Source organism: Semicossyphus pulcher, unplaced genomic scaffold (genome assembly GCF_022749685.1).
Source record: "Semicossyphus pulcher isolate SPU_LCO1_2020_fin unplaced genomic scaffold, fSemPul1.0.p SCAF_14, whole genome shotgun sequence".
NCBI lineage: Eukaryota > Metazoa > Chordata > Actinopteri > Labriformes > Labridae > Semicossyphus > Semicossyphus pulcher.
This window is the reverse complement of record NW_027211648.1, coordinates 5,849,936-5,873,687: the sequence shown is the minus strand read 5'-3', so window position 1 is coordinate 5,873,687 and position 23,752 is coordinate 5,849,936. Positions and strand designations below refer to the sequence as shown.

The 23,752-nt window shown below is 40.8% G+C and overlaps 1 protein-coding gene across 14 annotated transcripts in view; it reads right to left on the bottom strand.

Annotated features, from left to right (window-relative positions):
- The window catches only part of mark3a (MAP/microtubule affinity-regulating kinase 3a), a 60,142-nt gene extending 37,025 nt beyond the window's left edge, over positions 1-23,117 (bottom strand). For all 14 annotated transcript variants that reach the window (XR_011308060.1, XR_011308061.1, XM_069661160.1 and 11 more), the window contains exons 1-5: positions 22,493-23,117; positions 17,338-17,520; positions 16,039-16,092; positions 5,148-5,196; positions 2,315-2,380 (exon numbers count right to left, since the gene is read on the bottom strand). Coding sequence is in view for 12 of the 14 variants with exons in the window: in XM_069661160.1 (XP_069517261.1) it covers positions 2,315-2,380; positions 5,148-5,196; positions 16,039-16,092; positions 17,338-17,520; positions 22,493-22,543 (403 nt within the window). In the remaining 2 variants the exon portion in view is untranslated. The remainder of the gene's footprint in view (positions 1-2,314; positions 2,381-5,147; positions 5,197-16,038; positions 16,093-17,337; positions 17,521-22,492) is intronic.
- Positions 23,118-23,752: the final 635 nt, after the last annotated feature.

Here is a 23,752-nt window from a genome sequence, read left to right as displayed (position 1 = left end):
GTAAACTTGGAAGTTGCAGACGCTCTCAGATAGGAAGAAAAAACTGACGATTCGTTTCATTTTTTTAATGTTTTGTAGAAATCTTTTTATAAATAATTGCTCTGTCACATTCGGGCAACTAGAGTGAGACGATGCAAGTTCCTGTCTGTTACCGATAAAGTTTTGCAGTCCATCATTGGAAGGTTTTGCAGAAAAAAAAAAGAGAGAGCCTGCCTCTTTATTCCTCCTTCTTTGCTGCAACACAGGGTCAACCATGATGCTCATTTACCTTCACAGACCCATTTGATCACATCCTGGCCTAAAGAGCTACAGAGGAGGAGGAACTACGATGATCTTGTTTTTCTAAAGGGAGGAAGTGCATTCTTATCTTGATGCTGAGCATAATAGCTGAATAACATATACAAAATATAGAGGTTGAAAAAGCCGATGTTTTGGTTCCAGTCATGCAGACATCTACGGAGCTGATAGAGGAGATCGATCTTGCTCCAACTTTGTTTTAATCTCCAGTTTCAAAAGCTTTTGTTTATTTCCTCCAACTTTTTTTTTTTTAGCCCATACCTTCCTCATTCAGATCGTATTGTTCCTAACAACATTTACTGCAAAGACTTCTGTGATTCCACACAAATTATAGGTTAAAACAGCCAGTAGCTACTTTTCAAATCTTACCAAAGATTATTCAAACATCCATTACGGTTATGTACATATCATTAAATGAGGGCATCAAGATAAACAGTTGATGGCTCTAATTAAGAGAAAACACAAGGCAACAGGATTAAATAAATAAAAGTGTTGAACCTGTGGAAATTCATGAGGAAAGTGTTGCATCAATGTTGGTGCCTAGCATTCATTGGAGGAAAGTCACAGTCACCAAATTGCTCCACAAGGATGTGAAGTTTGTTCAGTGGACGTTGATGTCACATGCTTCATGCACGCCATATATCAACTTTTCTAACTTTGTAAAACTTTGTTTTTTTTAGCTTTTTGGTCTTTATTCTTGAACATTTTGGGGGTCCACTTTAAAAATGCATATGGTAAATGGACTGCACTGATACCCCTTTCCCACCGAAATTTAGCGTGTTGATGCAGGTTTTTCAGACCCGCTTATAGATGCCGATTGTCTCTTTTCCAATTGCCAGTGAAGTATACTCCTGTCGGTCTCTTTTCTGCTGTGTCACCATCTGACGTCACAAACACGCCAGAGACAGGGTTAGTAAACAGTGAAGATGTTAAAGTGGTTAGGTCTTTATTATCTATTTTTCATCTGTTTATCAAACTCGGCGCAGACAAATTTGGAACGATGTTCGAGCGCTGCTCGGACGGAGACGGGCAGAATTTGTAGCTGAGATGACGAGGAGTCGCAGAAGTTACCGACGGAGCATAGCATCGCGCCAGAAAGGGGGCGGAGATTAGCGTGTCGTCACGGGTTTTGTGTTCCCATCAACGCCGATCGGAGCCAAGGCGATAATTACCCGGGTCTACTGCAGAGTCATTTGACCCGGGTCTGAATGCCGATGGTAACCTTTCCCATTGAGCAAAAAAGCCGAGTGTTAGCAGGTTTTTGACCAGTGGGAAAGCAGCTTTATATAGCGCTTTTCTATCCAACAACTCAATCAGCTTTTACACTACATGTCACATTCACACACTGATGGCTATGCCTTCAGGAGAAATTAGGACACTTGTAATTTAGGGTTCATGTAGACAGTTGCAGTCAGGGATCGAAGCCCCAACCTTCCAACTGAGAGACGACCGACTCTACCACTGAGCCACAGACTCCACCAGGCAGATAAAAACAGGTTGAAGGAAGACATGTTTTGTTGTGAGGATTCTGATTTCATGCTCAACATCATTTTATAGCATAAATCAACCCTATAAGTCACTTTATTTACTGTAATAATCACAAGGATTCCCTCTGATTGGTGACCTTCTACATTTGTCCTCTCCGGTAGAAGTAAAGTCTGCAGACTACATGCCGCTCCCAGTGTGCATAAATTATTAAAAACGCACACATTTATCACATTTGGTGTTAACAAATCATAAACAGGAGCTGCACACAGCCTACAGATTTCTACCGGCGATGTCTGGTCTTCTGTGCAGCAGCCGCCAAGCAACGGTTGTAAAGGTTTAACTTGTATTTTATTGTTTTACAGTTGAATTTACCGTCTGCCTGCCTTTGTGCAAACACATTTAATTGTTCCATGTGTTCACTTCTGTTTGAGAATGCCAGGTTCCTTTTTGCGTCGGGGAAATTGGTGGGCTCATGACACGTTTATCAGCTTAGGGGAACAAAATGTTGACATTCATATTTCTGTCTCACCTCCACTGGCGTACTCCATGACCAGGTAGAGCGTCCTCTCCGTCTCGATCACTTCAAAAAGCTTGACTAAAGGGAGGGAGAGAGACACAGACAGGGAGAGGAAATTATAAATTCAATTATGCCTGAAAGTGGGGGAGATTCAAGACAGGTGCATTAATGAATTCATGGACACAAACACCAAAAAATGTCTGCAAAAAGGCACCTAGAGAGAAAGAAAGAGAGAGAGAGAGAGAGAGCGAGAGGGGAGGGGGAAAGTGAAGTCACGTGGAGCTCTCTGTGTGTGTATGTGTGTGTGTCGTGACCATGTAAGCTGAGCAGCACTCAATATTTACTGTACAGTCCAAAAAGATTTTTTTACTGCAGTGTGTTGAGCTTGAAGATAAAAAAGACTGTGTGATGAGCGGCTGAGGGCTGCACGGCTAAATATAGACGAGGTGGGATGGAAGACAATGAGAGAGGAGGGATGGAGATAGAGCGCGTGCGGGCTGCTCGGCGCTTACTACCACTCTGGTAATTATAATCACATTTCTGCGCAGCAAATCAGGGAGCGCGGGGAAACTAAATTAAAAGTAATTAGCGGGGAATCCCATCTCCAAAACCAAACGCACCATGGCAGGCCTGTCAAAAGTGCACATGGTGTGTGTGTTTGGTGACACAAGCATGTGTGTTTTTCTTGAGTGTGTGTGTCCTGTGTGCCACTATGTGTTTGAATTACCGTACAAATATATGTTAATAACCAGGCTAAAGTACTTTTTAGAGCCTTGATGGGAATTTTTAGAGGCATGTTGGTCTTTATGAACACCACTAGACTAAAAAGTTGTTGATTGATAGAAAGATAATCAACCGTTATTTGGATAATCTATTATTGGTTGTTTTAAAAAGAGGATTTGTTACAACTTGTTTTTACATACAATCATTAAAAAATAATTTAACCTAACCAGCAGCATTTTTATTTCTTAATTTTTTATGACAGATAATTCCTTTTAGACATTTCCTGCCGCCATTGGACAGTTGATACAGGGGTTAAGGCGGGGGTGGGGGGGCTGGGGGGACATGGTGGTTATGTGGCGCTAGCATGCTCCCGCCCACAATACTTGCTGTCTTTTTTTTTACTGTTTTTACACGGCTGTGTTACATACTTGATTCTGATTGGTTATTACGGCATTCCGAGGTCTGCTATTTATCGATAACAGACCGTTGCTATGAAGAACAGACCGTCGCTAGGGATGCGGCTCTAATCACACAATCCGGAGGACCAACTGTAATCATATTAATCCGCAAAAGAAGTCCGGTAAATTTGAAGTTGTCCGTTTACAGGGGGAACAAAAGAAAGACGAAAAGAGATCTACAAAACTGAAGACAACACATGAAGTAAACATTGAACAGAACACAGTACGGGATACGGCAGTGTTTAAAGACGGTGGATGGAAAAGAAATTGTCAACAGACTGACAGTGACGAGACAGAAATATAGTCATTTTAAAATTAATAAAAAAATGTCCAAGTCAATATTTTGTGTCAGATTATTGATTTGGTAAGTAAAAAGCCGTGTAATAAGTGGGATAAAACCTGCTCACCCTGTCGGGGTTCTATTCCGCAATAACAACCTGCTCACTATACATTGTCCCTTACTTAACTTTATTTCTTTTTAATTTCCTCTGTTATTGATTTTTTTTTTTTTTTACAAAATTGTTTTGTTCATCTTCTGTGGGGAACATGGCAGCCATTTTTTCAATGTAATGTGCAACATAAATAAGATTGTTTTGTTAATAATCAAATCTAAATACTTGTGCCTTATGTGAACTTCTTTAAGTTTCTTTAGCCTTAGAAAGTTGTGAGGAAGTTTAATGTCATGACAAACAAACTAATAAAATCTGCACGAATTGTAGGCTGCTGCCATAAACACGTCCTTATGAAGCCTGTGATGCAATTCATCTCCGTGCTGGCCAACTTGTTCACTTCCAACCCGTCAACACTTGATGTTGTTGTGATGTTGGCCGCTTTTAGCTACTGGTGTGATGTTAGCTGGTACTCGTCTCTGGCAGCTGTGTGCTGCCAGGTTTGGACAGTTCCAAGCAGCGTGCTCAACCCTTCAGTTTTAGTATCATTCAAATCATACAGTCGTCCACTAAGTAGCTTGAAAGTCAGTGAGAATTTAAATGTTGCAACTTTTGCTCAGTGGTCAAATTGGTGTCCCATATGCAGAGGCTACGGTCCTCAATGTGGCGGCCCTGGGTTGGACTGCCACCCTCGGCCCTTTGCCGTGTGTCATACCCCAATCTCTCTTATATTCTTGTTTCCAACACTATCCACTGTCCTCTCTATCAATAAAGGCATGAAAGGCAAAAAGATTTTAGATTTTACATCCAATAATAAAGTTGAATAACAACATTCATGGCCTGAGCCGCAGAGTTTGACCTGTGTCATGCTTTAGATCATTTAATTTCAGAGACGTTTACATCTGTCAGGATTGTTTGATTTGTAAGAGCACAGTAATCCTTTGAACTCTGTATGAACCGAAAGTAAATAAAAGAGGAACCATGAAGTTTACCTAACAGTGCTTATAATTTAAAACGAGGTGATGAAATACAGAAGGAGAGCATGTTAGTGGTTTAAGTGACTGTGCAGTAGCAGAACGTCATGTGAGGGGCTGCGAGCAGACACCAGCACCAACGAGATCAAATAGTTAAATCCTTATTTTCATCGAAATACTGATCTTAAACGTCTCACACTCTTAAATTAAACTCTAAAATTACTTATTCAAGTCATAAATTTCATGTGAGCGGATGTCTTTGTGCTTGTATGCTGTGTTAATGTGTGTAAGATCCACTTACCTATATTGGGATGATTCAAGATCTTCATTATTCTAACTTCTCTGAAGAGCTGGAACGACAAAGAGAGGAAACAAATGTTTGTTACAAAACTTTTAAAGTAGTTGTAGGCATATTTTAGCTCATATAAAATGAAAAAAACATTTGGCTCAAGACAGCACAGACAGTTACTAAAGGGACAAATAAAAATGGTAAAACACTTGATTTGAACATCAAGAAGGAAAGCACAAACTTTTTAAGTAACCACATTGGATTGTCTAAAAAATATATATTTCCTAACCTCCTGAGACCGTCCTCATACGGGGACATTACATTTTGGCTTCACAGCACCATAATATAAACTTAGACCCGTTGGTCTCATTCATGGACACTTTGTCCACCACCCTGTGGTCACAAAAGCAAATGACACTGATCGGTGTACATTCAAGATGGCCGTGATCCCGACCAAAATGTGTTACAGTCGGTCTCTACAGAAAACTCAACCAGGTACAAAACCTCTTCAGATTTTATGATTGAAACTTGTTTATTTAATGCGTCTGAACAGTTGTAGCTTGATATGGCAGACAAATGTGACTAATTTTATCAATAGCAACAAGCTACAACACCGTTACGACAAGGAACTCACATGAGGACGTTGGGACTTTTTCCAATGTAACACAAACGCATTTCTTAGGTTTCATACTTATTAGGTCCTATTAATCCCCAAAAGGTAGGAGAAATTAAAAATGTATACCAAACAAAAGCTCGGGTCTCAGGAGGCTACTGTAAGTACACAACCTAACAAAATATATAAAATATATTTCAGGCTTATTACATCTTAAAACATTAATTCCACAGCTGTATGTATAGGGTTTGCCATAATATTGGAGTAACTTATTAAGCAGCCTTTCTAGGTCACAAAGTAACAACTAATGTATAATTTAATTCTAGATGGATTCTCAGACATGTGCACACATTAAATGCATTTTTAAATGCCACACGTTCTCTCTTCCTCGTGTCCTGATGAGGAAACGCACAATCACCTTCCCCCATCATTCGACAGCACAAAACAGGAGATCATGAGTTCAGAAACCCAAACACAGGTCTCTGTGTTTTGCCAACATCAACACACTCGTCAAGGAAATGTGATTATCCTGTCACCGCCGTCTCGTCATCTGAACAAACAGGACCTCTTGCAGCACGGCGTCGGTTTAAACCAGCCTGCGAGATGCCTCCCGCCCGCCGGCAGGGCCAAGAAGAGGATCCGAATTAAGTTAAACATGCACCATCACATCCACCCCCCACCCTCGGCACTAATAACAAGACACTGTGTCAACACACGCTCGCCTCCACATCAGCATTCAGAGTGACCAGACAAGCAGATTTGTAACGGCCAGAAGTGCTTTTTAGTCTTCTGCTGAACGAGGCACAAAAAGGAACTGAGTGCTATTTATTATTGATCCACTGTTAACTACACCTCGCGCTCTTCCCTTCCATAAAAATATAAAAAGGCATCAATCTTTCATGAGGCCCGAGCTGCCACAGCGAGGTAGCTGGTGTAGCTGTGCAGCAAGAACACACATACAGACACAGAAATACTCGCCTGTGTCTGTTTGAACAAATGCATGCAGCAGAAAATGTACATCCACAGTGCTTAACAAAGCCTAAGAGTGTCAGAGGTAAAAAATACTTTACGTACGTGATTTATTTCATTGAAAAAAACAGTGAAAACCATCTGATCCATATAAAAAGTCCTGTTTTTAAAGAGGTACCCGACAAATGCTCGACTTTTTTACTTGCTTGCAAGATAAATCGTTCACATTTAAAAAAGTATTTCATGTAAAATGTTTAACTCTTTCATCCCACAGTTACCCAGCTGTTCACGCATTTAACGTACACATTAATTTGCATACACGTACAGTAAATTAACAATTCAGGAGTGCTGGTTTAGCTCTGTAGGTAGAGCAGGTGCCCCACATTCAGAGGCTACAGTCCTTGACGCAGCAGCTGCAGGTTGACTCCCGCCCTCTGTATTTTCAGTCTCTCTTCAGCTGTCCTGTAAATAAAGGCTAAAATGCCCCCAAAACATAATCTAATATAATAATTTAGTTCATAAAATGCCAAATGTAATGTTGAAAATTATCAGGGCAAAAAAAAAATTGTTTATTTTGTTTGAAAACAGGAAATAATGGCCCACAAGTCAATTAGTAATCATTTAAATATCGGGGTGCTGGTTTAGCTCGGTTGGTAGAGCAGGTGCCCCATGTTCAGAGGCCACAGTCCTTTGATGCACTGATTGGAGGTTTGACTTCAAGTCCGTGATCATTTGGTGCATGTCATCCCCCACTCTCTCTCCTCCCCACATTTCCTCTCTCTCTTGAGCTGTCCTTAAATAAAGGCAAAAAGCCAAAAAAATTATCTTGAAAAATAAAAAAGAAACCCAAAGATGCTTGATAAAATTGTGTTAATTAAAATATTTCCTGCAGATAAAGTAGTTACTGGATTCAATCAGCTGAAGACCTTTTAATAGCTTCATTTTTGACAAATCATAAAGGTGAAACATCTGGTCTTTAGGTCTTTTAATTATCCTTTAAATAGCTGACTATGTGTTCAAATAAAAAGAACAACCCAGGAATGTATTCATTGTTTTTGTTACAAAGTGAAATAATAACTTTCCTAGTTTATAATGAGCCACAAATGACAGACGCCAATCCTTAGTCATCAGAGCTCAAAATTATGCCTTAAAGGGCCAGTTCACCGATTTTCACCCTCAGTCCTATCATGCTATCATGGGGAGCTAATGCCATTATGGTAGGAAAAAAAATGGATGCTATATGCTTCTCCAATGGGCCCTGGAAAACCTCAGCCAGACTACGTAAAAAAAAGCGCCATCTGGCAGAGTCCAGGGAGCTCGCTAAACTACACTTCCTCAATCTAGGACGCCCGCCTCTGATGTCATGTCTCATTCAAAATCGTCAGGTTTGAAATGTAGACCACAGACCCCAAGATTATTTGTAGACGATCCACCGGTATATTCTCGTCGCATTTCGGATTCTGTAGCCGTTGCCTGCAGCGATCAATGTCCTTGACTGGAAAAAGGTAGTATTTCACTCCTATGTCTCTAGCTGGCCGATTCTTTCAAAGGGATGGGCGCAATGCACGCTGGGCGTTGTAGTAATGTAGAATGAGCGTAGTATAACTTTCTCCACAGCTATGGTGCCAGTTTCAAATATTATTGCTTCTACTGATTGGCTTTTTCCAGGGGCGAATTGCTCCTTTAATGCTGCTTATTCAAGGAGAAAATCTCAGCTAATGTTATGAAGCTAAAAGCTATCAAACAAATAGTCACTGGTACTTGTTGAGATAATAAATCATTGGTTAATTGTGCATTCGCTCATTAATCTCTGAGCTCTAATCTGTTCTCTCAGTGTGAAGTGGTATAAATAACAGCTGTAACGAGAGTCGGGAGTCTGAGCGACAGACAACAAAAGGCTCACTTGACAGTTTCAAACCCACGGCGCCAAAAACCCGCAGATCCACTGAGACGCCCTGATGGAGCTTTCTGTCCCGAACTTAGACTGCTGCTGTCTGCCCGAGAGGCAAACAGATGGTGACAACCAGCGGGTGATGTTTCCACATTCAGTGTGAGGCTGCACGCGGATAAACAATGCTCTTTGAATGTGGAGACACATGCATGTTGATGCTGTTGTTACACGTCTCTCTCTCATGTGTCAGTCTGACCACACTGACCCCTGTGCACTGTGAACTACATCTGCTTCTCTACTGGTGTGCAGATGTTTAATGACATTGAAATAATTGAAGATTATAATTTGTTGATTATTTTTAAGATTATTTGTTTAGTCTCAATAATGCACATCAGAAATTCCAAGAGCCCAAAGGAACACCTTCACGTTGCTTCTTTTGTCCAACCAACAACACAAAACCCAAAGACTCTTTGGTTATAGTTAAAAATTAAAAAGAAAGAAAGTAAAGACTATGATTAAGTCTTTGGATCAAATAACCTAAAAGGTGAGACTCCAGGTGTGTTTCCAGCCACCAGTTGTTTCATGCATTATTACTTTCTGCATCAAAAAAAGCAGAGCATTCGAAGAGACATACAACCTTAGTTTTAACCCTTGGATGAGGTGGAAAGGTCCGTGTACATTTCATTCAAAGAGTGAAAAATGTCTGCAGACAAAAACATGAGACGTGTGTGAAGAAGACGACACGAGCTCTGCATCAGCCCTCTTCTTCTTTGCTTTGATCAGCCCTGACTGCCGTATTAATACGCACATAACAACAGTTGAGGAAAAGATGCATTCACTTGCATTTTCTTTCACTGATTTTCGAATAATTCTGCTAAATTTAAGCAACATTTTGATGAAAACCTGCAGAAATAAATGATGATCCAGGAAGTCCAGTTTGAGTAACAGATCCAGGAGTTTAAAGCTCCTGTGAGGAGTTTTCTTAACTAGTTGAAAATCAGACTTATTATACCTTTAAGACAGCAGAACACTGCTCAACAGAGTGCTGTGATATTATGAAAGGTTTACAGGGATACAGAATGTACAATAAACCTAAAGTAAACAGTAGAAATGCTCCGTTCATTCTACAAAGTAATCCATCTGAAGCGTGCACTCTTGCTGGACTTTTCCTGCGCTGGCACGCCTGATGGAGTGGTTTTAAATTCTGTCTAGAAAGCGGCTTAAATACAAAAATAAAATAGCTGTAAAGATAATAAGTATCACTGGAAGTCACATGACTTCAAACCAGTAATTTAAAACACCCAGATGCTGCAGTGAACGTCAGCTGAGGGGAGGTTCTGAGACAGTAAATCTCATCTCCGAGATGACTGAGGGGTTAATTATGAGCTGCAGTCAGCGAAGGCCCCTTCAGGATGGAGCCGGCCGGTTTGGAAGACATGTTCACAAACCGAGCCAGGAGGAGGGGAAGATGAAGAAGAAGACGAGGAGCTCTGGAGTGCGCCTGAGGTCTCTTCACTGCCATTACGCTCTGCTCGTCATTACACTGGAAGTACTCTCGTGAGCGCTCACAGAGAACAGAGGAATATATGTAAGCTGTGTTTTCTGTGACAGCAGAAACACGGCTGCTCCACAAAGAAAACTTTGAGACTACTGGAGAGAATCAGCGACTCTTAATAAATATGTAAAACATCAGTTGTAAAGTGTGTTACGAGCCTTTAAACACCTGGACAGCCGGAAAAACAACAAACTGCTGTGTGTATGGGAATACTTTGTCAGGTATGCTATGCAGTAAACAGCATTAGTGGAAAACCAGCAGAGAGGCAGAGATGATTCACCGCATAACCCAACCATTAGGTCGAGGACGTAAACCTGCTGGTGATCCAGTCATACCACCGTGATGATGCACAGCTGTCCTCATTACGCAATCTGCAATCTTGTGATCAATATGAAGCACCTTTGGGCCACATGACACACGGCGCGAGGGTGAAATCACACACACAGTCGGTTTGCTTAAGTCTGAGTGGAAACTTTCTGCACTTTCCTGTTTAAGTTTCCTCAATTACGGCTGATCCGGGGCTTGTAAATAAAATCCCGTGGGCTCATCATTAGATCATTTACTGCGTGTTTTTGGTTAACTTTCATCCCAGCGGGTCAGAGACTCTGAGGTGAGTCACAACAAATCGGATTACAGCCTCTGCAACATCACGATGGATGTGTGCGCGCTCCTGCTGTAATTGACCCCCGCTGTTCATTTCTATTAAGACAAAAACAAAAAGTATCCTGACATCAGTTTACCCCGAGCATTTTGTTAAGATCAGCTTTCTAACGGAGAGTGAGGCTGCTTCTCCACGCAGTTATTGGGTCCCTCTGAAGCTCGACTGTTATTGTTCCCATCTGGACAAACACAGCAACCTGAGGGGAACAAACACTGGTTCCATTTAATCGTTTCAATCACACACACTTCAGGATGGTTTACAGAAAATGGGGGTTTCTCTTTTAAAGTTCTGGTGACACAAATGATGTGAAGCTTCCTTTTGAACCGCCTGCAGACTTAAAATCGGAATAACAAACTTTTTGGCTGTTTTGGGACCCATAATCTGAAGCCATGTCTGTTTGACTTTAGCTGTAGCTCAGAGAATCAGTGAATTTCATTCGATTTTAAAGGCCTACAAACGTAGCACTATACAGTATTTTTATATTGAGGAAAGATTGAAGAGAAGTCCACATAACATTAATTATAGAATGATGATTATGTTTATGCGAGTTTCTTATCCTGAAAGTCGTTTTTTGACCTCTTTTTAAGGTTCAGGCTCCAAGGTTAACAGATTTGATTGAAACATCAATACATCAGGACATTGCTTAAAATGTTATGACTTATGTTCCAATACAGTAATTTCTGTAAGAATTCCAAAACAATGCTTTTTCCAAAATTGACAAATGTGTCTAACAAAACCTTTTTCTTTAAAGGGATAATCTCGAAGATTTTCATTTAAATAACTGTCTGTTAGTCTCTATCTATCGCCGAATGAGTTAACACAATGGTGATTGAGCCTATGGCCCACTGAGGAAAGCCTTTGCATTTGCAGTATTACAGACTGGGTGTCTGTGGCGACTTTCACAGGGGAAAAAAATCACAAGTGGCGCCCAGTTAGTGACGCGTTTTCCATCAGCCAGCAGTGGTTGGTCTGCCAGAGAGGGTAGGCGGAGCTAAGCGGCTGCTTTTCTGTTCTCTGCAAGCGTTGCGAGTAAACAGTAATCTACTATGGCTGAACAAACAAAGAAAAGATGGATGACTACAGATACAACTTCAACAAGAAGTGAAAATCCAAAGTCATTATCTCCATAGGTGCCGCCAAAGAGAACGAAACCGAGATCTTCGACTTTACCAATTTAAATGCACAAAATAAGCTCAAGTTCACCAAGACATCAGTGCTAAAACCTGTCGAAACATAGCAGTCTTGGGCGGAAACGACTAGCCAATAGGAAGAGCATTAACATTTCTGATAGTTGATTATAGTCTTATATCACCCAAGCTGACAACACTTGATTTAATCTATTATCACTATCTACTTTTAACTGCTGGTTGGACAAAACAAGTTTGATTTCTTGTGTTTTATAGACTAAACAATCATTAATCATTTTTACGAGTCAATAATAAAAATAATCGTTGCGGGCCTAAAGCAGTTAACCTGTAGATAATCTGGAGCTGGGGTTTGGCACCTGGTGCACCAACAGTACTCAAGTCTGCGCTCAAACACTGTTTTAAATGGGTATAATTTAGAGCCCTGGTTATCAACCGCATAGGCTTACAGATGGCAAATATTCATATATATTCATGTAATAAAAGCTTTTATTTTGAAATTATAAGTTAAAAAGTTCCTCAAACACACTCGTGTTCTGTTTGGTGAAGGTTATTTATGAGGCACTGTGGAGTTCCAGTCTCCAGGTAGGAAGCAGTGCTAGAAGTCTAAAGCTTTTTATAACTGCTCTACTACCACTTCATGAAAGCAAAACCTCAGCACAGGGATCAGAGGTCGTCCCAGACTCCAGGCAATCTGATAGACATTGTTAACATTTAATCAAGACGTCCAAGTCTGTCATACTCCTTCCCCGACCTTCGACCTGGACGACAACACGACCGTCAGCAGGTTGAATCAGGACACACACAGAGAGAGGAGAACAGAGCAAGGAGCCAGTGACAGATGTGAACGTCGACTCAGCTCCTCCAAACTATTAAGAACAGAGGCTGAAAATAAACATTTAGGCTTTGGAGACGATATCCCCCGCTATCAGCCTCTCGCCAATTCTTCCAGTTACATAAGAGGTCAGGACACAGCCGTGCCGGCTCTGATGCAGGTTGGCTGTTACAGCAGCGCCCGCTCAGAGGAAAGAGGAGAGGAAAATAAACGCCAGATCCAATCGTTCAAAACTCATCTGAACCTGAACATTTGACGCTGTACCTGCACTGCCTGATGACGCTCAGACAACTCTTAAAACACCCGAAGTGCAAAATGTTTTAAAGGATAAGGCAGCCATTTTTCTAGTACGTTTGTTTGTGGATGTCAGCTCCAAGCTCATTAGTTCCTACAGAAGAGTTAAATCTATATAAAAAAACAGGTCACAAACAAAGTGAGTTTAAAGGCTCAGTTATCTGGAGCACTGTAGTTTTCACTTACAGCATTTGTTTGGTGCTATTCTAAAGGTCATTCTTACTTGGGGTGTCAATGTTAAAATTGGACTTTTCAGAATAAAAGCTGAAACCGAAACATTTAGTATATGTAAATGTAGTCATTACTGGAAGACAAAATGTTGCCATTTCAGGGCAACAGGAGAATTTTCAAGTTCTGATGAACTTGTTTCTGGTTTCTCTTTGTCATCTCCGACTACAGAAGTGCCTATAGAGTCAAAAAGTGCGGCTGCAGGCTAACGCTAAGCTACGCTGTGTCAGATCTAAAGGGTTGTTTTTTTCCCCTTCAGATACGCGGAAATAGGCGGTGTGGAGGAAAAACAAATACTGAGAGAATCATCAACCTTCCTTTAGATTTCAATGATTGCTGGAAACTCATTTCTAATAACCATTTCAACCGTGACACTTCTATGAATGTACATTTGGTCTAGTGAGTATTTACGGAAGAAGAACAACATTTTAAAGGAAGGGATTGCGCTAATTTCAAGCTTCATATTTCGCTCTGTGATACCTGAGGAGTAGCTGAGAATAATTTACAGTTAAAACTCCTCATTATTCTCACACTGGTGCTCTGTGCAGGCCCTCATACAGCCTCCGCCTGAAGCGACTCACTCAGCTCTGTCTTTTTAAGAAATCCCAGCCCCTGCAAGCCCGCTTTCTTCTGATTGGCTAGCTCTCCCTGACGCGACACTTTGTGACGTCACAAAGTGCAGCGTGTAGAAAAAACTGTGTGAAACATGGCGTTCACAGAAGCCTGCAGACTGAGCTGAGAAGCCTGGGGATTACTCCAACATACTTTTACCTACAGATTTGAAACTTCACCCACGTTTAGTCTGAACATCCAACATTGTAACATTATATACATGTTATAAAATGTGAAACAGCATGATACCCCCTCTTTTAGAAATATGCTTAAATCATTTCTCATCAAGAGTGAGAAGAGAAGATTGACACCACTCTCATGTCAATATGTTCAGTATGAAGCTGCAGCCAGCAGCGGGTTAGCAAAGAAGGCTAAACTGTTGACATGACTCTGTTCAAAGGTAAAAGGTATTTGTTGAATATGTACAAACACTGTTAGTACAAAATGTTGTTTATTAATGTGCCACACTATTTATTGTTCACCGACTTCCTACAGTCCCGTCAAAGGGGGGGTTGCTTGGTAACCAGTGCATAGAGCCAGACTTTTTGTGCCCCATGTTGTTAGCCTTTATGCTAAGCTAATCGGCATTTGGTGCGAGGTTCATATACCAATATTAATTTTCTCACCTTTTCTACTAATCTCAACTCTTCCCAAATGTCCGACTGTTTCTTTAACACAATGACCCTTGTATATATGAAACCAATATGACCTACATACTCTTAAAATAGGCCACAGATCTAATCCATGTCAGGATTTCCTGCAACTCTGAATATCCAACTTATGAAACCAAAAAAGACAATTATAAAAAGAGAGCTAGGCTATAAATAGAGGCAGGTGACAGGAGTGGGAACATTTAATGTGTCAATCATGAAAAAGTACTAGAAAGTGTTCAGTTGTAGTTTCTTTTTCTAGTGTGCTCCAATTCCTTAAAATAAACATTAAACGAAATCTAAATCCCCGGTGAACGGCAGAAAAAACAACCTGACAAATTCCTAAAAGAGTTTTTTCCCTCCTCGACTGTGACAAAGCAGTAACCTAAAAACAACAAGGACTGCCGACAAAAGCTTCACGCTTTGTGTTTCCATGAACAGCAGCGCTGTCATGACTCAGTGTTTTTCTGTCAGCGTAGTGTCACAGCCAGCGCCAAAGGGCCCGGGCCTCTGAGATACAAAGGCCAGAATCAATGGAGGTTTGGAAAAACTGATGGAAAACCACTAGCCGATCGCTGAGCGAGATGAGGGAGAGACGAGACGAGCGGCTGAGGCCGGCTGAGCGTCAACACATCATCACCACCGACACCACCGCAAGCGGCCGCCGCCATGCTCTGTGCCCCGTCCCCTCTTTTGTGTCTGATGAGCTCAGAAAGCCTCCGGAGCTGCAGCAGCCCAGTCGATATCACTTCCAGGCCGACGGAGAGGGAGCCAAAATGTACAGCGTCACAGATCAAAACAACCACACACACACACACATACCTCCTTCATTAATGAGTGAACACACAAAAAGAAAGAAGGGACACAGAGTTACGGGCAGCTCATTCAAACTGTAAAGTGAAACTGCTATTCACCGGGTAGCAAAGGGAGCATTCACTCTCAGTCTCAGGCTCTGATCATTTGCATTTTAAAAGCAGAGCCGCTTCCTGATGTGGTCGATTTAACAAGAAAAACTAAACTGTCACTCCCAGTCTCAAGACAACCGAGCAGGAAGAAAAATCACGTTTAGTTTCTCTTGGAGGCTAACAGATTTAGCATGCGTTCAAATAGGAGTGTAAATCTTATTAACATGTTAAAAGCTGCCGAAACACTTAAACCGGGCTGTAACACAGACACAATCTTCTTTTAACCAGCTATACCGCCCTAAAACTTTCATTAAAACCTCAGTGGAACAGTCGAGCTGAATCATCTTCTCCACTACGAAAGCATCCCACTGCAACCATAAAAAAGCTCTTAGCTCTATATGGAGAACACATGCTCAGTCCCAGCATGCCCTGCTTCCCATTTACACAATTAATACTCAATCTGTTGTGCTTCATGAATTTATAAACGAATTCTGCCACAGCGTGAGGGTACAACAGAGCAGAGAGAAAGAAGGGGGGTAAATTACCTTCTGAAGGCTGTTTGGGTTCAGCTGCGTCTTGTCTATTATCTTAATTGCCACCTGTGGAGAAAGAGAGGGGGGAAAAAAACAGCACAGAAAGTGAGCTCAATGGGACATAACGGCAGAGGAGAAGTGTGAAAAAGAGGAAGTGGGATGTGACACTGAAACTCAGAAAGACAAACACAGAGGAGGAACACTGAATGTGGGTTTTTCAACAGGAAAAAAAACAAAATTGTAAGACTTTAGAGACGATCTCAGACAGGCAACAACACTTTCAACTTCCTCCTTGAAAAGAAAATTAGGCAAAATAAATCTGCCGAATAATTAAAGACAGAATCAGGGGGGGACTGAGGGGGAAAATGTACCATCGCTTCGTTAAATGTTGTATGCCGTGTTAAGAAAAAGGCGGCTCTTTCCGTTCATCAATTATGAACAAATCAAATGCTCAGCAGCAACGGCTCACGCCCTGAAAACATCCATTACTGCAGACGTGATTTAAGAGCGATGGATCCATCAGTGTATGCAGCTGGTAGGCTGGATACTACAGCCAATACCTGTTAGCGTATTTGAAGCCTTAGTTTAAAGTTTTCACAATTACTTCCTTTATTTAATTTAAAGAGTTGGTTAGTTTTTGTTGCTTAGTTCTCTTTCCAAGTACAAAAGTCTAAAATTGGCAAAATTTTGACTTAAATAAGGAACTGTCAGATCAAAGAACGAGCAAACAAGTCCACCAATCTGAAAGGAAATTCAAGCCAGACTCCGTTACATCACAGTTTTCTCATTTCACATTAAGGCCAGTACAAAAGAAGTATTGAGATGTAATGAAACACTGATTGTCAGCCCAGTGTGACTCTCCGCCAAAATCACAGAGAAGAGCTGAGAGGGATCGATGTGTAAAAACCAACTCTGGAACCAACTTCAGCCCGTCTGTAAGTTTAGAGCCGAAGAGATTTACTTAAGGGTGATTTGGGTATTTGTAGCCTGAGCCCTGTTTTGACATATTTTTGTGCCTTAATTACTAAAAGATACAAATTATTTTAGAGTTGTTCCAGTGGGTCGGCTCAGTCCGCAGCCACAGAACAGGCTGCAGCAGCTGCAATGTATTCCTTAAGGGCAGATGTGTCTGGTCAAATTACGTCCACTTTAAGTGCAAATAAATACAACACACTATGATCCCTGCACTTAGACATAACCAACTCCTCCGTTCAAATCTGACCCTGGTTTTTACCATAGGTTATATTTCCTGGCGAGTCTCTTACCTCGGGCTAGGTTTTGTACGTGCAAAACAAATGTAATCCATCTCACCTCTCTGCCAGTGAGGATGTGCCGTGCCAGTTTGACCTTGGCGAAGTTGCCCTTGCCGATGGTTTTGAGGAGCCGGTAGTTCCCGACGTGGGGCTGCTGCGGCTCCTCGGAGCTGCGGGATCGGACGCCGGTCCGAGCCGAGCGCGTGCTGACCTCCTGACGGCCATTGCTGTGAGACGTGTGCTGCGGAGAGGAGGACACATAATTTCAGATGAGTTCAGGTGGCTTAATTGTAGCTGCTGTGAAACATCTACACGTATGAGCTGTGACTCATGTGAGGTATCCACTTAGGCTCAGCAGGAAAAAACACTGATATTTATAGTTCTGTATCCAGACAAGAAAGTAAGCACCACCAGCTACCAAGCAGACTCTGTATGTCAGAGGCAGTTTCACCATTTTATCATCAACATATCAGAGAACGAAAAGAAGGGGATATTAGACGTGCGCCAACTTTGGCCAATCGTAAACCCATGTTGATTTTTGTCACAGCTTTTCACTGAGCCTTTAGGGCCTGTATCCGATGATGGCCTATTTTCTGTACAAAACCAAGACAGCGTTTTCAGCGCAAAAACTTTTGGAACACCACCGTGCTCGTCAATGTCACTTTTTCCCTCACCGACCAATCAAAATCAAGAAGGGGCGGGACTTCAGGTATCAACTTGAGGAGAAGCTAACCCTCTGGTTCTATCGAGGGTACAATTTCCTTGTCCGGAGCTGCAAATATGAAGCATACAGAGCAATTTACAACAGACTCAACAATCACTACAGAGAGAAGCGGAAGTGCTGCCAGACAACTTTCGTAACCTAGCAACAGTAAGCGCCGGTGAGAAGCGGTCTGAAATTGAGGTCGTGGGAGCTGCCGGCGCAAAAAAAACGGCATTAGTGCACACAAGCCCTAAAATTCCATCTTGCTCTCTTACCTTCCTGCCCTGCAATATGTTGATGTTTAATTTCCTTTGAAAAAAGTTCCTAAGAGTTCCTAATCTTTTTCTTGTTTCCTGTTTTAAAGCATTATATAAAGAACTTTGAATTCCCGCCTTTGTTTAAGATCTCAGACAAACAAATAAATTTGTCTGGCCGCCTAATAAATTAACCGTTTAATTATTCATCGAATAAAGTGGCAGAAAAGAGTGAAATTCCCAGATGACCTTGGTGGACAATTAAAAGCTTGTTTTAACTAACAGTTAACAACAACACTACTCAACTCAAAGACGTTTACTTTAATATTGTATCAGAGCACAAAAGGGACAAAATCCTCACATTTATGAGTCTGGAACAAGTTTATTTTTTGCTGTAAAGAATAACTTGGGACGCCGTCAGCTAAATTAACCCTCAAGTTTCCCTGATAACATTTGTATTAACTTCAGTCAAAAAGGAGGACAATCCAATTGTCAGGAACATTTTTGGCAGCTTACTGCTGAAGTTGGATGAATTTCCGACCTACAATGCACTAAAAGACTTTCCCATTCCCTGGCTCCATAGTAATGAAGGTCACGTTCACTCACAAGAAACAGATAACTGCATTTTAAAGAATGTGACCAGGTCTAAGAGGAAATCTGCACCACGCGTGAGGACAATGTTTTCGCTTGTTTCAGATGTCTGCTGGATCTCTTCCTCATTTTCTGTTTTCAACAGTCGCTGCTTTTTTTTTTTAACCACCAACAACTGAGGCAAAACAGAAGCTGTACGCCTTTCCTCCTCTTTTCCTAGTTCCTAGTAATTAAATAGAAGTTTAAATCTTGTTCTTGTGCATTTTCTGCCTTTGAGTGACTCCATGTTTGAAAGGTGACGTTACAAACTTGCCAAAAGCTACAAGATTCGATTTGACACCACTTGGCTGGCAGCTTCTTTCAGTCTGTGCCATATCCTGTGGCGGGCAAGGAGCATTTGTGAAAACAGGATGTGGGTGAGCATGAAGAAAATAAAGGTTTCAAAAAGGTTACTGAAAGTTAAAGGGGTCAATCTATAACAGCAGACTGTTTTAGACTCTGTTACCACACGTCTGTTTAGCTGAGTTTGTAAAATTACCCAGATGTTGACGCATCTCATCTTGTGATTGGTTTAATTTGTGGCTGTAGAGTTATTAGATATGTGGTGTTTGTTGTATTAAGCAGCACCTCTGCTCCCTTTCCCTGAAAGGAAAGATGGCCGACTTCTGCTTTAAAACACTTCGACAAAGTGTTTACTTATTGCTTTTTCAGCATGAGTAGTGTGATTTGAAACACTTTTTAGCTTTGACTGACAGAATGTAGAATCTCAACCTGCTTGTAACGCACTGTTTTAGGCTGTAATAACATGTAAAAAGAATATATTCGGTTAAATTGATAAGAGAAACGTTATGCATTCTGGCCTGCCTCCTGATCAAACTTTGGGGCTTGGTGCTGGTGTCGTGATTCGTGCCACACGTCTCTGATTGCACCACCAACCAGGGGATTGATTTCTTTGGGTGCTTTGTTCAAAAACACCCCTCTGTGTACCAACAGCTAATAAAAAAAAAATCTGATAGATACTCAGAGCGGCCTCAGTATCGACTGTCGAACTGATTCCTCATTAGCAGTGGCAGTACCCCCCGCCGGCTCGACACATACCCTCCCCTACCATCCCATCCAACCTGACTGACCCCATTCACCCAGGAGACAATGGTGAAAGTGTAGAAACTAACAAAAAAGCCTGTAAACTTTCATGCAAACCTATTATTTTAAATTAAGCTAGAACTTAGTACTTTTTGCTTTCAATCCAAGTTGCACCAATCCATTTAAAAAGAGTTTTAGTTTCATTTCTACAATAAATGATGCTGTTATTACAGCTAAAATCATATAGGCAATAAAGTCAATATGAAAGTTGGCATTAGGTAGGACGCTGGCACAAAACCACAGATACTCAAAATCTCTTTAAACATTATTTTAGACGCATTAAAACGCAACAAAACCACATCAAGGCCACTTTAAAGTCTCTCCTAAGCAGCACGCACACTTAAAGTCACTAAAGGAATATTTTAGGACTTCTGCAGTGATAGCACAGGAGATAAAAATACCATCAAGAAGGAAAAGGTCACTGCTAAATGCCACAGACACACAGTCATAGAAGACAAGCCTTGGGGAACAATAAACAGTTTTTTCCTACTATAATATCATCTGCTGATCATAAATAGGACAAAGACTATATTTTCTGAAAACCACAATTCCCATTTTTTCCCACTTAACAACTTCCTGTAAGAAAATTCCCTCTTTATAATCTGATCCTTTCCTTTTCAGTGGTTACTCACGAGGCTGCGGTGTCTCCTGGCTGCCTGCGCGCCCGTCATGTTCAAACAGGAAAACACTCTCTGCCCAGCTGATGATGCCCATAGAGAATCCCACCACAACACCAGATTTTCCCAACTCAGAGCCCAGATAACCACAGACAGAGAGACAGCTCTGATCCCTGCCAAGCCTGCTACAGGCAGACAGCTGGAAACCGGAACCCAGATGTTATCCTTTCAGATTAAAAGCAGTCAGCCAGCTGCTTTCAGTGTTGGAAAGAGTCTACAGTCTAGTCCTACTTTTCTTTTTTATTGACTTTTCTTTGGCTCCAATAGAAAGACAAGAAAAGTAGATAGTTTGTTTACATACACCTTTAACTCCCCATCTTCTGTCATATTTAGGGCAGCAACAAACAATTCTATTCATTATTTGCTCACTGAACTACAGACTGACTGGCTGGGGTTTAGTCGGCTGTGAAATAGGCTAAACAATTATTGACAATGAAAATAATTGTAAGTTGTAGCCATAATCTAATTAAATCTCATAAATTGGTGTCATCAAATGTCTTTTTGTGTCCACCAACTGTCCAAAACCAAACATATTCCTATATATTTACGTTATGGTGAATTTGATATAAGAAGAAAACCCACATGTGAGAACCTAAAGCATCAAATGCTGAAAAATAACAGCCAGTAAATTGTATTTTAATGACCTAACGAGTGGTTACTTCTTCTGTTCATCATTGCTTCTACTGGGTTCAAGCCAAGTCTTTCTGGCAACTGAAATGTCCTTATGTCACCTGAAGAGATCAATAAAGTTTCACCACATCTCATCATCCTCAGCTCAGTGTTTGTGCAGGATTGTTCTTATCACCAGCTGACTCTCTGCTGCTACCGTGCTGAGTCACAAGATTCTGGTGATATCATATAAAGACATTCTTTTTGGATATGCTTTTTTTTCCTGACATCTTAAAGCCTAAATGGTACATTAAAACAGCGACTGATTAATTGATACAATATTGAGCTGGGACAGTTGGAAAGATCGGATTAAAAACGGATTATAGTTTGTTTGTCAGAAAAAAACAGCTTAAAGATGATACTTTAGGTTTTAAAAAACTGTTATCGTCAACATTTACCTTTTTCCTGATATTTTTAAAAATAGGTTCAAAACAATATTTAGAGCCTTAATAAAAATGAATGGAAAAAATATTTAGATTATTTAAGAAATCTTGGCTTTGGGCTTTAGTAACTACATTTCTCTTTGACATTTTTTTTTTAATGATGCATGTTAAAAAGGTAGTGAATGGTAACAGTAGATCAATTGTTCAACAATTCCGTGATCCCTAAATCACACGTTAAAGATTAGTTTAATTTTGAAAATCCTGAACGGAAGCCATATTGCCGCTACCTTGACAGCCTCCTTTCAGACAGGATATTGTGCTTGTCACGAGGAGGTGGGACTAATGAAGCCCATATTTGGAAGCTGAACGGTTGAAACCTTTGAGTGACAGCTGGGGGAGCCAATAGCGAGCCTGAACAGAAACTACTGTTGCCTGCCAGAACCAGCAGGCAAAGTACTGTAGTTTTGTTCGTGGTTGGGCCTAAAATATCTCGACTACATCCTGATTACCAACAGTGAGATCAAAACTCATCTTTCTCCGAAAAAAAAATTCTACTTACATATAAATAACCTCCCAAATATACACTGAATAAAATTAAAGGCAGGTGACGTAGAGGATATGCTTGTTTACGATTTGCCAACAAAGTGTGAAACAATCAGCTATAATGCAACAAAACGCCATTAATCAGCCCCAATCTCAGGATAACGTTCACCTACACATACAAGCAATATACGTATACTTCACAGCAATTTACCAAATGAGCTTAAAAACCCAACAAACACTTTATACTTACACTTTCCGTCACCTTCTCATTGACCGTCGGCAAAGGAGTTTTTGTTGACATCTTTTATCCGTCTTTCTTCCACCAGCCGCCGTCTCGATGACCAAAATCCACCGAAACCTTCTTTTCAGTCCGTCAACCGAAAACTAAAATTATTGCTTTGCTTTGCAGCTCTCTCAGGGGGAAACAGTCTCAGCATGGATCGTGACAATTTTCAAAGCAGACCGGACGTGTTAGAGCAGAGCACCTGAACTGTTAGAGACCGAAAAAGAAAAAGAAAATCCTCACTAATAATCTAGTGTTCAATATTTACATGGCGCGAACATACCGTTCAAGGCCTGTGAGTCAACTCGACAGGCAAAGGAAAAATCAGTGTCCGTCTGTCCGTTTTGGGTTTGAGTCCGTGAAGCTAACTAAACTAACGTTAAGGCGCTGTCGGTCGCCACTTCCAAAAATCGCCCCAGGTTTTTATCCCCCACAAAAATAAACCGTGTCTAGAAATAAGTCATGGCGTCCAGTGTCAAAAGAAGATAGTTCTTGGGGGGATTTAAAAGGTTTTAGTGGCTAAATTACTCGCCGTCGACTCGGTTTCTTCCATCTCCGACGGCCCAAAGTGAAGCTGGTCTGTCTGTTCTGTTTTAGGTGGGACCAAAATGGCTACTCAGCGGCTGGGCTGGATTAGGTTGCGTTCACGGACTCGTGCCAGGCTCCGACTTCAGGCTTCTATCAGGAGCAGTCGAAAAACCAAGTGTTATTTTCATTATCGACTAAAATTCTATATTGGTTGAAGAATTAGTACTTAGATCCACTACTTATATTTAAACATAGTCCTGAATTAAAAAATGTACTAAAGTAACATTGTCAGTAACATTTTCAATGTGGAGCCAATTTTGTATAACATGAGCATGTAAGTAATATGAGCATAACAAATGTTTTTCATGTAAAAGGTGACAGTAAGTAAATATGGAGTAAACTGAAATTCCCCATTTTTATCTCGATTGGTCGACTAAAATTGATTTTTTTTTTCTTTAAAAGTTGAAATTTAATGTCAAAGAACAAAATTGAATCTTTTCATGTTTCTTCAACAAAATGTCTAGTTCTTTACTACATACATTAATAATAATAATAATAATAATAATAATAATAATTAACCTGTAGATAATGTCACAATTCATGGTTTAGTTTATGTATAAAATGTCTTTTAACATTCAGTATTGGTTGGGAATGAAGTATGATGTATCCATGGTTAAATGCACAAGGGGGGGAAAAAAG